Below are 17,522 nucleotides of genomic sequence, written 5' to 3' on the forward strand. Positions count from 1 at the left end.
CAGGATCCAGTTGCAAAGGGAGGTGTTTAGTGCTAGGGTCCTGAGCTTAGTGATAGCTTTGTGTGCACTATAGTGTAGAACGCTGAGCTGTAGTCAAATGAACAGCATCTCACAAAGGTGTTCCTTTGTCCAGGTGGGAAAAGGGCAGGTTGGAGTGTGATTGAGATTGCGTCACCAGTGTATCTGTTGGGGCGGTATGCGAACTGGAGTGGGTCTAGGGTTTCCGGTTGATGGTGTTGATGTGAGCCATGACCAGCCTTTCAAAGCACTTCATGGCTACCGACATGAGTGCCACAGGCAATAGTCATTTAGGCAGGTTACTTTTGCCTTCTTGGGCACAGGGACTATGATGTTCTGCTTGAAACATGTAGGTATTACAGACTCGGTCAGGGAGAGTATGAAACAGTCAGTGAAGATAATAGCTGCCAAAAGGTGATTCTAACAGGTTTTGACTCAGAGGTGTGAATACCTATGTAAATGATATGGAGTGAGCTCCAAAAGTATTGGGACAGTGATATATTTCAGTGAATAATGATAAGTGAGAATGTTACAGATGCACAGATATCATACCCCCCAAGACATGCTAACCACTCACCATTATAATAACAGGGAGGATAGCATTTTTTTTGGGGGGGGGGTGATATTTACGCAACTTTCTGTCTCATCATTACTCACGATTCATTCAGGACTATCAGAAATCAAGGTAAGATCCAGATGCAGACACATCGAATTGACAATGGTTTAATATTCTAACAGGGGCAGGCAATAGACAGGTCAAGGCAGGCAGGGGTCAGTAAACCAGAGGTGGGGCAACAATACCAGATGGCAGGCAGGCTCAGGGTAGGCAGAGGTCAGCAATCCAGAGGTGTGGCAAAGATACAGTTTAGCAGGCAGGCTCAGGGGCAGGCAGAGTGGTCAGGCAGGTGGGCTCAGAGTCAGGACAGGCAAGGGTCAAAACCAGGAGGGCGAGAAAAAGAGAGACTGGGAAAAGCAGGAGCTGAGAACAAAAATGCTGGTTGAACTGACAAACAAGATGAACTGGTAACGGACAAACAGGTATACGGAGAACACAGTGTAACACAGGATTATCTGTAATTATGGTAGATTCCAGATTAATGTAGAAGTTTTTAGAAAAATATTATATTCTTATTTACAATAAAAGTTCTTCCAAACTGACACAATACATTGTTTACCATTAATCTCTATTGGGGACAAAAATCATCTGAAACACAACCAAAACAAACAGCAAATGCTAGGAATATGGGACCAAATACTACACCTTCGACTACTTTAATACACATACAGTGTAAATAAATTTGTTAACAATTGTAAAATCCCCCGTTATGGATGGAAATACCCTCAAACAAAGTCATTGTATAATTTCATATCCAGAGTGGTGCAATACAGAGCCAAAACCAAAACAGTGTGACTGTCCAAATACTTTTGGAGCTGACTCTATTTCTGTATTTAATTTTCAATAAATCAGCAAAAATGTCTAAAAACATGTTTTCACTTTGTCATTATCAAAGTGACACACGCAGTATTATGTGTAGGTTGGTGAGAAAAAAATATATTTGATCTATTTTGAATTCAGGCTGTAACAAACAACAACATGTGGAATAAGTCAAAGGTCAATGCGCCAAAGCCTGCCATCTTATCCTCCAACTGAGACGTTTCTTTTTATGTGCCTAATTGTCCTTTTATCCACGCTATACTCCGTTTTTTTTTTGTGCACAGGCTCCATGTGTATAGATGATGTCATGTATTATAGATGAATTCTGTACAATGTTTGATCATGATTGTTTTTAGTGTTGCAGATCTCAATATGAGTAATCCACAATGTGGTTGAAAAAATAATCTGCATTTTGGGCTATTGTGTCAGTATGGAGTGACACTTAAATACATTTTTCTAACTCTAAATCTAGCTCTGTTGATTTATATTACATTTTAGAAGAAGAAGTAGAAATAACTACAACACTATTTAAAGCGACATTAGCATGTAAATAACCCACACGATTGTGTCTGACTCTATGAATTGTGCTGTTTTAACTGTTGTGAACTTTTCGCAGGCAGTTACTGAAATCAATCACTCCTCCCTCCCTCTCTAGGAGGAAAGCAGTGAGGAAGATAGAGAGACGGTTCCCCCTGACTTAGTTTTAAAAAATGAGATGTGTCGTGCTGTCAGTGTGTCAAAACGAGAGAGAAGGGATGAAAAGGGCATGTCACATGCACAAACCCACAAGTAAGTGCACAATGACACTTTTTCACTAATGAATGAGCTACATGACACTGGAGGTAAGGAGGGGGAGAGAGGTTTAAAGGAAAGCGGGAGAGAGTGTTACAGAGAGAGTGAGAAGGTTAAAGGGAAGAAATAGAAGCAGGGGTTGTGAATGACTGCGTGTTTTGTTGGAATTCCAGAGCATTCCCCAGCAGCCTGACTTTTTGTTTGTGTTTGTGTTTGAGTTTCCGACTGCACAGTCATGTTCCTAACTAACCTTAACCCATAAACCTAAGCCAAACCCTACATCTAATTCCTAACCCTAAACCTAACCACTGTCATGAAGTTGCCCTCTTTGGGTATAGCAAGCCCCATCCACCTCTCCCTGCCTTCCCTTGGCCTCCTTCAACTAGGCTGCTGTGGTCAGAGAGAGGTCGTAAATTCCTGAGAAGACCCTGCCACATGGCCACATAGTATTAGAGGCAGAGTAAATTTTCATAGAGCACAAAGGAATTTATTCCACATCACAGAACTTGAGGTACGAACAAATTTCATGTTCCGGAGAAAGTATAAAAGATCGGTGAAGAATCCAGGTACGAACTGGTCCGTTTGTTACAACTTGGGGAAGCTCATGGGAGACGGTGTGGCCAAATTACCATAACGCTGTTTATATAATAGCCTCAGATATGAGGTTTACATCAAATTGTTGTATAAGATGAACAAGTGAGTATGATACTGTTTGTAAAATTGTGTACTATGATTTTGGACTGTTTAATGAAGGAAAATACAATTCCCTTTTGATTTGAACTAAATCAGAGGACTACCCCTGAGCCTAGTTAGGGTCAGGCATCCTGGGACAGCCCATTTTCTGCAATTCCAAATAAAACCCAACTTTGAGAAATTATCACCAGACCATGTTTTTCTCCATTAGGAGAGGACAAAGGTTGTAGACCATTGCTGAATCTTTTAACCATACCACGTGGTTAAACTCTTAGACTATCGATACCGACAGAATAAAAACAAGTCTTTGATATTAATTACTCGTCTGCAGCTAGAAGAACGACAACCGCCGAAACATTCACTCTATAACGAAACGAATGAATGTCACTCTGAACTATCCAGTATAACCACGACAGAGATAGAGGGAGAGAGACGAACAATTCTACAAAAGAAACAACTTTTCACCAGCGATCAAGACGACACACTGAGCGTAAATATATATTGATTGCAATTGTTCCCGAATGAGTGAGCGTTCATGTGCAAAGGATTAGCATTTCAATTGTTATAATTATCACTCTGTAGCGACTTCTTAGTCGACCCCCACTTCCACTTTTGTCTAACAAGCCGCCATGCCGGTTTAGCTCACTAGGGCACATTATCCTGTCATTTCTTGGAACCATATTTACTGTATGTTTATGCATTTCTGTGAATTACTTAGTTAGTAACAAATAAATGATTTAAGACAATTGATGTATGGATGACTCATAGTGAAGAGTTTGTGCAGATAACCAACAAGTTACCATGTTTGGAATGAGACGAACGTGAGGTAAAGTAAATAATTCATTAATTCGAAGACGAATTGATCAGATAAAACACCGGAAAAGTTATTTTAGGAAATGATAACTTTGTAATCGGAATACTAATTTTGCGTAATACTAATTACAGAGAATCTTTGATAAAAACTATAAGACTTCAATTTAATGATAGTAAATACACGACACCACTAACACTTTACCCTAAGCCTAATTCTAACCCTAACCTTAATTGTCACCCTAACTCTAACCCCTAATCTTAAAATAGCCGTTGTCCTCATTGGGATGTGGGAAATGTCCCAACAAGGGAGAATTTCCCTTGTTTGCTATTCTTGTGGGGACTTTGGGGGATTTTAGGTCCCAGCAAGGACAGAAGAACCAAACCACACACACAAATCTCCCAATGGTAGCCAGAGGACTACAGCAGAACTGTAGGAAAAGGCCAGAGAATAATCTCCCTCCCACTACTGAACAAATGTATTCCTGCCCTGCCACAGCAAACCTACTGTATCAATGTCACTGCCTGGCATGTGTGTGTGTGTGTGTGTGTGTGTGTGTGTGTGTGTGTGTGTGTGTGTGTGTGTGTGTGTGTGTGTGTGTGTGTGTGTGTGTGTGTGTGTGTGTGTGTGTGTGTGTGTGTGTGTGTGTGTGTGTGTGTGTGTACGTGTGTGTGTGTGTGTGTGTGTGTATTGTTGCTGTGTGTGTGTGTTAGTGTGTGTGTGTGTGTGTGTGTGTGTGTGTGTGTGTGTGTGTGTGTGTGTGTGTGTGTGTGTGTGTGTGTGTGTGTGTGTGTGTGTGTGTGTGTGTGTGTGTGTGTGTGTGTGTGTGTGTGTGTGTGTGTGTGTGTGTGTACGTGTGTGTGTGTGTGTATTGTTGCTGTGTGTGTGTGTGTGTGTGTGTGTGTGTGTGTGTGTGTGTGTGTGTGTGTGTGTGTGTGTGTGTGTGTGTGTGTGTGTGTGTGTGTGTGTGTGTGTGTGTGTGTGTGTATTGTTGTTGCTGTGTGTGTGTGTGTGTGTGTGTGTGTGTGTGTGTGTGTACGTGTGTGTGTGTGTGTATTGCTGCTGTGTGTGTGTGTGTGTGTGTGTGTGTGTGTGTGTGTGTGTGTGTGTGTGTGTGTGTGTGTGTGTGTGTGTGTGTGTGTGTGTGTGTGTGTGTGTGTGTGCGCGCGCATGGTTGAGGAGTAACAGATTTCCTGCAATCCGTAACATGTAAGGGATTACAAAAACGGTATCTGTAATCCGTAATGTTACCAGAAAAAATCTTGTAATCAGATTACAGATACTTTTGGAAAAACTAGATGATTACTTTGAGGATTACTTTTAAATTCATAAAGGATGTTTGAGAGAAAAAAGCTATTTGACACTGTTTTCTCAATGACATTCAAATCAGCATTGGAAAGAGGCACAAGTTTAAGTTTGTTCCACCTGAGTGAGTCTGACCACAAGTCAGAAACCACTATGATGACACACCAAATGAGTTTGATGGATCGCGGGAAGAGAGCAGGAATAGGCTTTTTTAGTCTATAGTCCAAGCTACTGTATGTCTTCGATTAGTACAACTGCTGTCGGCATCCAAAGATTATTGATGCGCATTGATGTGAATCACACTGTTGCTCTCTCATTTAGCTATTATGGATTGTGGTTATTGTGGATGACTGTTCACAAATCTAAATGTTTATTTGAACCCAAAAATGATTGAATTCAAGACGTTTAAGCTGCCTATCAGTCATTGTTTTTGAAACCAGTGGACAGCCAGTGAAAAATGCACTCTTGCAACAGCTGTACAGTGCGGATCACAGCCTATGGAATAAACGTGGGGCTTTTATTGCTGAAACTCGCAAACTTTTGATAGACTTAAAGGGGAAATCTGTAGTTGCTACATCCATTTTTGGACTTGTAAATTATATACAGTGGGGCAAAAAAGTATTTAGTCAGCCACCAATTGTGCAAGTTCTCCCACTTAAAAAGATGAGAGAGGCCTGTAATTTTCATCATAGGTACACTTCAACTATGACAGACAAAATGAGAGAGGAAAAAACCCACAAAATCACATTGTAGGATTTTTAATGAATTTACTTGCAAATTATGGTGGAAAATAAGCATTTGGTTACCTACAAACAAGCAAGATTTCTGGCTCTCACAGACCTGTAACTTCTTCTTTAAGAGGCTCCTCTGTCCTCCACTCGTTACCTGTACTAATGCCACCTGTTTGAACTTGTTATCAGTATAAAAGACACCTGTCCACAACCTCAAACAGTCACACTCCAGACTCAACTATGGTCAAGACCAAAGAGCTGTCAAAGGACACCAGACACCAGGTAGTGCTGGGTTGGTTGTTTCACGGTCCAGACACACACCCACTCACTCACACACACACATATGTAATTCAGTACCTTGTCCCACAGTCTGTCTCTGTCCAGTGCGATGATGGCCATGGAGGGGTTGGTCAGGTAGCCATCACTGTTGAACGACAGGTCCTTACGCTCCCATGTCACATTTAGCATGTGTCTGCAACACACACAGATTCAGTGTTCAACACACACACACCTGTTTAGTATGTGTCTACTTACAAAAATACACACAGAACGAGAGGGTGTGTGGCCTCACACACTCACCTGAACAGTGTGTTGTTGTTGATATGTGTAACTGGTGTGTTGCAGTCTCTGTGTCCCTCTGGAAGGAACCCTTGATGCCTTCTGAAACTATCCGCCCCTTTGGCCACTATGGCCACTCCCTCTCTGACACGTTGCCTCAGGCTCTTCCTCCAGTGGTCGGTGATGACGCCAATCAGTCCTACAGGGAAGCTGATAGGTGGAGGGCTCTCTGTGTTGCCCAACGCGAGGGAGGGGAGGATCCAGATGTACCCAGGCCCCAGTAGACCCACCTCCCCTGCTACCTGGAACAGGTACTGGGCCTCTTCATAGGAGCAGTAGGCCAGGAGCACCTGGGAATCAATCTAGAGGGACAGACATATATAACACTGTAAGTAATATCTAACATTAACCTCTCTCTCTCTCTCTCTCGTTGGAAGTAGTTTTAAAAATTCTCTCTCCTACCTGCTGTAACATGCGTTTGGCTCGGACGTCACTGGTTCCGACAGACATCTCCAGAGACAGGATATCTTGTAGCCTCCACAGGAAGTAGGAAGTGTCCGTGTAGGATCGGACGTAGTCTACAAATGTCTCGTATCCCGGCCACATGCTGGTGATTACCACAAAGTCTCCCCAGTCATACTCCTCCATCAACTAGAATATAGACATGATAGAACATATTATATGTAAAGGGTCGTTCCACTAGTAGAGTACATTTTGGCTCGTGTAATCTGGTCCAAAATAACTTTTTATTTCACCTATTTAACATTGTCATAAAGAGCACATGTTCAAATTAATTTGGAAAAAAAACATGTTTTTCCATCTCAAGAAGTTAAATAAAAAAATGATTTTAGTATTTTGTATTTGTATTTATTATGGATCCCCATGCCCAGGCAGCAGCTACTCTTCCTGGGGTCCAGCAAAATTAAGGCAGTTATATAATTTTAAAAACATTACAATACATCCACACACCGTGCCCCCTCAGGCCCCTACTCCAACATATATACAGTACAAAATCCATGTGTATGTGTGTGTATAGTGCGTATGCTATCGTGTGTGTGTGTGTGTGTATGCATGTGTCTGTGACGATGTTTGTGTTGCTTCACAGTCTCCGCTGTTCCATAAGGTGTTTTTCTATCTTAAAAAAAGCTATTTGTACTGCTTGCATGAGTCACTTGATGTGGAATAGAGTTCCATGTAGTCATGGCTCTATTTAGTACAGTGCACCTTCCATAGCCTGTTCTGGACTTAGGGACTGTGAAGAGACTTCTTGTGGCATGTCTTGTGGGGTATGCATGGGTGTAGTTCAAACAGACAGCTCAGTGCATTCAACAGGTAGTCAATCTCTCCTCTACTTTGAGCCAGGAGAGATTGACATGCATATTATTAATATTAGCTCTCTGTGTACATCCAAGGGCCAGGTTTGGGGTTTAGTGAATGAGTTGTCCCAAATACAATGCGTTTAGTTTTAGAAATATTTAGGACGAACTTATTCCTTGCCACCCACTCTGAAACTAACAGCAACTCTTTGTTAAGTGTTGCAGTCATTTCAGTCGCTGTTGTAGCGGACATGTATAGTGTTGAGTCATCCGCATACATAGACACTCTGGATTTCCTCAAAGCCAGTGGCAATTAAATAGGAAAGATTGAAAAAAGTAAAGGGCCAAGACAGCTGCCTTGGGGAATTCCTGATTCTACCTGGATTATGTTGGGGAGGCTTCCATTAAAGAACACCCTCTGTGTTATGTTACACAGGTAACTCTTTATCCACAATATAGCAGAGGGTGTAAAGCCATAACATAACAAGTTTTGCCAGCAGCAGACTATGATCGATAATGTCAAAGGCCGCACTGAAGTCTAACAAAAGTAAGTGCCAATAAAGTGCAAAATAAAGTAGCAGGGTTGACCGTGACAGGGTTGATGTTTTGATCTTAAATCAGCGATAAATCCACTTGTGACAGGGGGAATAGAAGCTTGTTGTCACGCCGTGACCTTAGAGATCCTTTTTATGTCTCTATTTTGGTTTGGTCAGGGCGTAAGTTGGGTGGGCATTCTATTACATTTACATTTAAGTCATTTAGCAGACGCTCTTATCCAGAGCGACTTACAAATTGGTGAATTCACCTTCTGACATCCAGTGGAACAGCCACTTTACAATAGTGCATCTAAATCATTAAGGGGGGGGTGGTGAGAAGGATTACTTATCCTATCCTAGGTATTCCTTGAAGAGGTGGGGTTTCAGGTGTCTCCGGAAGGTGGTGATTGACTCCGCTGTCCTGGCGTCGTGAGGGAGTTTGTTCCAACATTGGGGGGCCAGAGCAGCGAACAGTTTTGACTGGGCTGAGCGGGAACTGTACTTCCTCAGTGGTAGGGAGGCGAGCAGGCCAGAGGTGGATGAACGCAGTGCCCTTGCTTGGGTGTAGGGCCTGATCAGAGCCTGGAGGTACTGCGGTGCCGTTCCCCTCACAGCTCCGTAGGCAAGCACCATGGTCTTGTAGCGGATGCGAGCTTCAACTGGAAGCCAGTGGAGAGAGCGGAGGAGCGGGGTGACGTGAGAGAACTTGGGAAGGTTGAACACCAGACGGGCTGCGGCGTTCTGGATGAGTTGTAGGGGTTTAATGGCACAGGCAGGGAGCCCAGCCAACAGCGAGTTGCAGTAATCCAGACGGGAGATGACAAGTGCCTGGATTAGGACCTGCGCCGCTTCCTGTGTGAGGCAGGGTCGTACTCTGCGGATGTTGTAGAGCATGAACCTACAGGAACGGGCCACCGCCATGATGTTGGTTGAGAACGACAGGGTGTTGTCCAGGATCACGCCAAGGTTCTTAGCGCTCTGGGAGGAGGACACAATGGAGTTGTCAACCGTGATGGCGAGATCATGGAACGGGCAGTCCTTCCCCGGGAGGAAGAGCAGCTCCGTCTTGCCGAGGTTCAGCTTGAGGTGGTGATCCGTCATCCACACTGATATGTCTGCCAGACATGCAGAGATGCGATTCGCCACCTGGTCATCAGAAGGGGGAAAGGAGAAGATTAATTGTGTGTCGTCTGCATAGCAATGATAGGAGAGACCATGTGAGGTTATGACAGAGCCAAGTGACTTGGTGTATAGCGAGAATAGGAGAGGGCCTAGAACAGAGCCCTGGGGGACACCAGTGGTGAGAGCGCGTGGCGAGGAGACAGATTCTCGCCACGCCACCTGGTAGGAGCGACCTGTCAGGTAGGACGCAATCCAAGCGTGGGCCGCGCCGGAGATGCCCAACTCGGAGAGGGTGGAGAGGAGGATCTGATGGTTCACAGTATCGAAGGCAGCCGATAGGTCTAGAAGGATGAGAGCAGAGGAGAGAGAGTTAGCTTTAGCAGTGCGGAGCGCCTCCGTTATACAGAGAAGAGCAGTCTCAGTTGAATGACTAGTCTTGAAACCTGACTGATTTGGATCAAGAAGGTCATTCTGAGAGAGATAGCGGGAGAGCTGGCCAAGGACGGCACGTTCAAGAGTTTTGGAGAGAAAAGAAAGAAGGGATACTGGTCTGTAGTTGTTGACATCGGAGGGATCGAGTGTAGGTTTTTTCAGAAGGGGTGCAACTCTCGCTCTCTTGAAGACGGAAGGGACGTAGCCAGCGGTCAGGGATGAGTTGATGAGCGAGGTGAGGTAAGGGAGAAGGTCTCCGGAAATGGTCTGGAGAAGAGAGGAGGGGATAGGGTCAAGCGGGCAGGTTGTTGGGCGGCCGGCCGTCACAAGAAGCGAGATTTCATCTGGAGAGAGAGGGGAGAAAGAGGTCAGAGCACAGGGTAGGGCAGTGTGAGCAGAACCAGCGGTGTCGTTTGACTTAGCAAACGAGGATCGGATGTCGTCGACCTTCTTTTCAAAATGGTTGACGAAGTCATCTGCAGAGAGGGAGGAGGGGGGGAGGGGGAGGAGGATTCAGGAGGGAGGAGAAGGTGGCAAAGAGCTTCCTAGGGTTAGAGGCAGATGCTTGGAATTTAGAGTGGTAGAAAGTGGCTTTAGCAGCAGAGACAGAGGAGGAAAATGTAGAGAGGAGGGAGTGAAAGGATGCCAGGTCCGCAGGGAGGCGAGTTTTCCTCCATTTCCGCTCGGCTGCCCGGAGCTCTGTTCTGTGAGCTCGCAATGAGTCATCGAGCCACGGAGCGGGAGGGGAGGACCGAGCCGGCCTGGAGGATAGGGGACATAGAGAGTCAAAGGATGCAGAAAGGGAAGAGAGGAGGGTTGAGGAGGCAGAATCAGGAGAAAGGTTGGAGAAGGTATGAGCAGAGGGAAGAGATGATAGGATGGAAGAGGAGAGAGTAGCGGGGGAGAGAGAGCGAAGGTTGGGACGGCGCGATACCATCCGAGTAGGGGCAGTGTGGGAAGTGTTGGATGAGAGCGAGAGGGAAAAGGATACGAGGTAGTGGTCGGAGACTTGGAGGGGAGTTGCAATGAGGTTAGTGGAAGAACAGCATCTAGTAAAGATGAGGTCGAGCGTATTGCCTGCCTTGTGAGTAGGGGGGAAGGTGAGAGGGTGAGGTCAAAAGAGGAGAGGAGTGGAAAGAAGGAGGCAGAGAGGAATGAGTCAAAGGTAGACGTGGGGAGGTTAAAGTCGCCCAGGACTGTGAGAGGTGAGCCGTCCTCAGGAAAGGAGCTTATCAAGGCATCAAGCTCATTGATGAACTCTCCGAGGGAACCTGGAGGGCGATAAATGATAAGGATGTTAAGCTTGAAAGGGCTGGTAACTGTGACAGCATGGAATTCAAAGGAGGCGATAGATAGATGGGTAAGGGGAGAGAGAGAGAATGACCACTTGGGAGAGATGAGGATCCCGGTGCCACCACCCCGCTGACCAGAAGCTCTCGGGGTGTGCGAGAACACGTGGGCGGACGAAGAGAGAGCAGTAGGAGTAGCAGTGTTATCTGTGGTGATCCATGTTTCCGTCAGTGCCAGGAAGTCGAGGGACTGGAGGGAGGCATAGGCTGAGATGAACTCTGCCTTGTTGGCCGCAGATCGGCAGTTCCAGAGGCTACCGGAGACCAGGAACTCCACGTGGGTCGTGCGCGCTGGGACCACCAGATTAGGGTGGCCGCGGCCACGCGGTGTGGAGCGTTTGTATGGTCTGTGCAGAGAGGAGAGAACAGGGATAGATAGACACATAGTTGACAGGGTACAGAAGAGGCTACGCTAATGCAAAGGAGATTGGAATGACAAGTGGACTACACGTCTCGAATGTTCAGAAAGTTAAGCTTACGTAGCAAGAATCTTATTGACTAAAATGATTGAAATGATACAGTACTGCTGGAGTAGGCTAGCTGGTAGTGGCTGCGATGTTGACACTACACTAATCAAGTCGTTCCGTCGAGTGTAATAGTTTCTACAGTGCTGCTATTCGGGGGCTAGCTGGCTAGCTAGCAGGTTGATTGCGTTACGTTACCTTAAAAGAACGACAATAGCTGGCTAGCTAACCTAGAAAATCGCTCTAGGCTACACAATTGTCTTAGATACAAAGACGGCTATGTAGCTAGCTAGCTACGATCAAACAAAACAAACCGTTGTACTGTAATAGTTACTACAGTGCTGCTATTCGGGGGCTAGCTGGCTAGCTACGTTAAAAGAACGACAGTAGCTGGCCAGCTAACCTAGAAAATCGCTCTAGACTACACAATTGTCTTAGATACAAAGACGGCTATGTAGCTGGCTAGCTACGATCAAACAAATCAAACCGTTGTACTGTAATGAAGTGAAATGAAAATGTGATACTACCTGTGGAGCGACGCGGAATGTTGACCGGGTAGTTGGAGTTCAATTCGGTAGAGGTTGGCTAGCCAGCTAGCAGCATTTCCTACGTTAAGGACGACAAATAGCTGGCTAGCTAACCTCGGTAAATTAAGATAATCACTCTAAGTCTACACACTCTAAACTGCACAATTATCTTGGATACGAAGACAGCGAAGACAACTATGTAGCTAGCTGACACTACGCTAATCGAGTCGTTCAGTTGAGTGTAATAGTTTCTACAGTGCTGGTGGACAGTGGATGTTAGCTAGCTGCTTAGCTAGCTGCTGGGCAGATACGTTAGGACGACGAAATACGATAATTATGCAATTATCGTTGATACAAAGACGGCTATGTAGCTAGCTAAGAAGAAATTGCTAAGATTAGACAAATCAAACCGTTGTACTATAACGAAATGTAATGAAAAGTTATACTACCTGCGGACCGAAGTGTAGATGCGACCGCTCGCTCCAACCGGAACCGGAAGCCGGTGTTATGTTTTGTGTTTCTATGATTTTCTATTTCTATGTTTTGGCCAGGTATGGTTCTCAATCAGGGACAGCTGTCTATCATTGTCTCTGATTGGGAACCATACTTAGGCACCCTTTTCTCCCACCTGTGTTTGTGCTTCACGGTTTGTTTTGTATTGTTTGTTTAGTCGGTGTCATAATGTGTGGTCAAATATACGTTCACCACGCTGCACCTTGGTCCAGTTCTTTTAACGGCCACACTTGTTGTGTGCAACAGGGAGTTGAAATTGAATGCAAGCTTCACAAAAAAGTTTAACTGTTCAAACATCTCTAGCCTATCTATCTATGGGTAACAGAGTTGACATGTTGTGCTGGAAAAAGGCCAAAAAGAGTAGAACCAGCTCACCTGCTTTCACTCTATGATTTTACTTTTACTGAAAAAATTATTTAAAAAGGAATAGTTTCACCACATTGAAACGAGAGTTCAGTTCACATAAAATTATTTGACCTTGAATTGAGGGACAGATGCTAATTGATCACTAATAACATAAATACATAATACTCTTCAGAAAGAACTTGGTCAAAGCTTTAAAATGAAAACTTGGATAAGTGGGTTGAAATCTTAATCTAATTCGGAAAAACGAGACAAGAAACATGTCAACATGCTGAATTGTGACATTTTTAGCGCAGTGTTTCTCAAACTTGGTCCTGGGGCCCAGCCTGGTTGCACATATGTTTTTGTTTTGCTTGATGAGTTGATTATTTGAATCAGCTGTGTAGTGGCAGTGCAAAAACCAAAATGTGCGCCCAGGGGGGCCCTAGGACCAAGTTTGGGAAACCTTGCTTTAGCAAGTCTTTATTCATACTAATAGTCTGAAGGGCACTTCATTTAATATAACAGGCTTTTAAAATGCAATATTGGTGCTCAATTTCTACTCAAAATATCAAAGGAATGCAAAACGTACTTGTGGAACAACCCATAAATGTAAAATCATATATTGACATAACATTTCAGACCACGGCTTTCCAGATTACTACATTATGATTGGCTGAAAGGGGGCTCTATAAGTGAACATGAACTTTAGATTATTCTATTCCTGTACCTTGAACATGCAGACGATCTGCTGCTCCAGGGAGGCACCCATCTGGAGAAACGTGGAACCCTCAGCCTAAAGGGGGAGGAGTGGGGGAGAAGGAGAGGGAGGGGGGAATGAGAATGTTAGCTCAATCCAATAATAATGTACACTATTCAGGTGAGCACACTCACAAACACTCGCAAACTCTCAAGTAAACACTCGCAAACTCTCAAATTTTCCACACCCAGAGGAGGTAAATAATGTGTGGTCAATCCTATCGCTGTTATAACACCTAAACACACCTACACACCTATTGTTCACACACAAACACACACATAAACAACAAGCTGTGAGGGTCGATTCTATCTCTATTAAAGCCACGCTATGAACACTGATATACAGTGCATTCGGGAAAGTATTCAGACATTTTTCTTCTGAAATGTATTAAATACACACATTTTTTTCCTCATCAATGTACACACAATCCTCCATAATGACAAAGCGAAAAAACAGAACTACCTTATTTACATAAGTATTCAGACCCTTTGCTATGATACTCGAAATTCAGCTCAGGTATATCCTGTTTCTATTGATTCCCTTGAGATGTTTCTACATCTTGATTGGAGTCCACCTGTGGTAAATTCAATTGATTAGACATGATTTGGAAAGGCACACACCTGTCTATATAAGGTCCCACAGTTGACAGTGCATGTCAGAGCAAGAAACAAACCATGAGGTCGAGGGAATTGTCAGTAGAGCTCTGAGACAGGATTGTGTCGAGGCACAGATCTGGGGAAGGGTACCAAAACATGTCTGCAGCATTGAAGGTCCCCAAGAATACAGTGGCCTCCATCATTCTTAAATTGAAGAAGTTTGGAACCACCTAGAATCCTTCTAGAGCTGGCCGCCCGGCCAAACTGAGCAATTGGGAGAGAAGGGCCTTGGTCAGGGAGGTGACCAAGAACCTGATGGTCACTCTGACAGAGCTCCAGAGTTCCTCTGTGGAGATGAGAGAACCTTCCAGAAGGATAACTATCTCTGCAGCACTCCCACAATCAGGCCTTTATGGTAGAGTGCCACTCCTCAGTAAAAGGCACCTACTGTAAAAGACTCTCAGACAATGAGAAACAAGATTCTCTCTTTTACTGATTGACAAGCGTCACATCGCACTGTGCCCGGCCCGCCACAGGAGTCACTGGTGCGCGATTAGACAAGGATTTCCCTACCGGCCAAGCCCTCCCTAAACCGGACGACGCTAGGCCAATTGTGCGTCCCGGTCACGGCCAGTTACGACAGAGCCTGGGCGCGAACCCGGAGTCTCTGGTGGCGCAACTGGCGCTGCAGTACAGCGCACCTAAACACTGCGCCACCCGGGAGGACCAAGGCTAGCTTCTTCAAGCAGAAATTTGCTTCCTGCAACACAAACACAAAAAAATTCTGGGACACTGTAAAGTCCATGGAGAATAAGAACACCTCCTCCCAGCTGCCCACTGCACTGAGGATAGGAAACACTGTCACCACCGATAAATCCACTATAATTGAGAATTTCAAAAAGCATTTTTCTACGGCTGGCCATGCTTTCCGCCTGGCCTATCCCGGTCAACAGCACTGCACCCCCCACAGCAACTCGCCAAAGCCTTCCCCATTTCTCCTTCTCCCAAATCCAGTCAGGTGATGTTCTGAAATAGCGGCAAAATCTGGACCCCTACAAATTAACCGGGCTAGACAATCTGGACCCTTTCTTTCTAAAATTATCTGCCGAAATTGTTGCAACCCCTAATACTATCCTGTTCAACCTCTCTTTCGTGTTGTCTGAGATTCCCAAAGATTGGAAAGCAGCTGTGGTCATCCTCCTCTTCAAAGGGGGGGACACTGCTACAGACCTATATCTATCATAACCTGCCTTTCTAAGGTCTTCGAAAGCCAAGTCAACAAACAGATTACCGACCATTTCGAATCCCACCATACCTTCTCCGCTATGCAATCTGGTTTCAGAGCTGGTGATGGGTGCACCTCAGCCACGCTCAAAGTCCTAAACGATATCTTAACCGCCATCGATAAGAAACAATACTGTGCAGCCAAATTCATTGATCTGGCCAAGGCTTTCGACTCTGTCAATCACCACATCCTCATCTACAGACTCGATAGCCTTGGTTTCTCAAATGATTACCTCATCTGGTTCACCAACTACTTCTCTGATAGAGTTCAGTGTGTCAAATCGGAGGTCCTGTTGTCCGGGCCTCTGGCAATCTCTATGGGGGTGCCTCAGGGTTCAAATCTTGGAACGACTCTCTTCTCAGTATACATCAATGATGTCGCTCTTGATGCTGGTGAGTCACTGATCCACCGCTACGCAGACGACACCATTCTGTATACTTCTGGCCTTCTTTGGACACTGTGTTAACAACCTTCCAGACGAGCTTCAGTGCCATACAACTCTCCTTCCGTGGCCTCCAATTGCTCTTAACTACATGTAAAACTAAATGCATGCTCTTCAACCGATCGCTGCCTGCACCTGCCCGCCCGTCCAACATCACTACTCTGGACGGTTCTGTCTTAGAATATGTGGACAACTACAAATACCTAGGTGTCTGGTGAGACTGTAAACTCTCCTTCCAGACTCACATCAAACATCTCCAATCCAAAATTCAATCTAGAATCGGCATCCTATTTCGCAAAAAAAGCATCCTTCACTCATGCTGCATAACATACCCTTGTAAAACTGACCATCCTACCGATCCTTGACTTCGGCGATGTCATTTACAAAATAGCCTCCAATACCCTACTCAATAAATTGGACGCAGTCTATTACAGTGCCATCCGTTTTGTCACCAAAGCCCCATATACTACCCACCACTGCGAACTGTAGGCTCTCGTTAGCTGGCCCTCGCTTCATACTCGTCGCCAAACCCACTGGCTCCAGGTCACCTACAAGACCCTGCTTGGTAAAGTCCCCCCTTATCTCAGCTCGCCGGTCACCATAGCAGCACCCACCAGTAGCATGGGAGCACGCGCTCCAGTAGGTATATCTCTCTGGTCACCCCCAAAACCAATTCTTCCTTTGGCCGCCTCTCCTTCCAGTTCTCTGCTGCCAATGACTGGAACGAACTACAAAAAAACTGGAAACACTTATCTCCCTCACTAGCTTTAAGCACCAGCTGTCAGAGAAGCTCACAGATTACTGCACCTGTACATAGCCCGTCTATAATTTAGCCCAAGCAACTACCTCTCCCCCTACTGTATTTATTTATTTTGCTCCTTTGCACCTGATTATTTCTATCTCAACTTTGCATATTCTTCCACTGCAAATCTAACATTCCAGTGTTTTACTTGCTATATTGTATTTACTTCGCCAAAGGCCTTTTTTTGCCTTTACCTCCCTTATCTCTCCTCATTTGCTCACATTGTATATAGACTTATTTTTCTACTGTATTATTGACTGTATGTTTGTTTTACTCCATGTTTAACTCTGTGTTGTTGTATGTGTCAAACTGCTTTGCTTTATCTCGGCCAAGTCGCAATTGTAAATGAGAACTTGTTCTCAACTTGCCTACCTGGTTTTAAATAAAGGTGAAATAAAAATTTAAAGTTTAATTTACTTACTTACTTACAATGAGCTACTTACTTATTGGATATCTGTCAATTTGGACCGTCTGGAGTGGGGTTGCCAATTTATATTTGGGATATGGAAGAAGAAGAAAAAAATCCAGGACACCAGAGTTGTTCTGGGCAGAAAGATCCCTGTTGTTGCGAAAGCAAGCAAACTGTTTCTCAACATTAATAATCACATTCTTCGTGAGTCTGCATTGGAGCACAATTACACTACCGATCTGCGTTCATCTTGGGGGTGGGCTGGGGCTGTGGTCCTGCTGCTT

The 17,522-nt window shown here is 44.8% G+C and overlaps 1 protein-coding gene across 1 annotated transcript in view; it reads right to left on the minus strand.

Moving 5' to 3' along the window:
- LOC135524934 (glutamate receptor ionotropic, NMDA 2C-like) overlaps positions 1–13,736 on the minus strand; it is a 64,666-nt gene extending 50,930 nt beyond the window's left edge. The window contains exons 1-4 of the mRNA XM_064952770.1: positions 13,675–13,736; positions 6,806–6,994; positions 6,365–6,705; positions 6,143–6,257 (exon numbers count right to left, since the gene is read on the minus strand). Coding sequence (XP_064808842.1) covers positions 6,143–6,257; positions 6,365–6,705; positions 6,806–6,994; positions 13,675–13,716 — 687 coding nt within the window. The 5' untranslated portion in view covers positions 13,717–13,736. The remainder of the gene's footprint in view (positions 1–6,142; positions 6,258–6,364; positions 6,706–6,805; positions 6,995–13,674) is intronic.
- Between the last annotated feature and the right edge of the window lie 3,786 nt (positions 13,737–17,522).

The sequence above is a fragment of the Oncorhynchus masou genome, chromosome 31, assembly GCF_036934945.1.
Source record: "Oncorhynchus masou masou isolate Uvic2021 chromosome 31, UVic_Omas_1.1, whole genome shotgun sequence".
In the NCBI taxonomy this organism is placed as follows: Eukaryota; Metazoa; Chordata; class Actinopteri; order Salmoniformes; family Salmonidae; genus Oncorhynchus; species Oncorhynchus masou.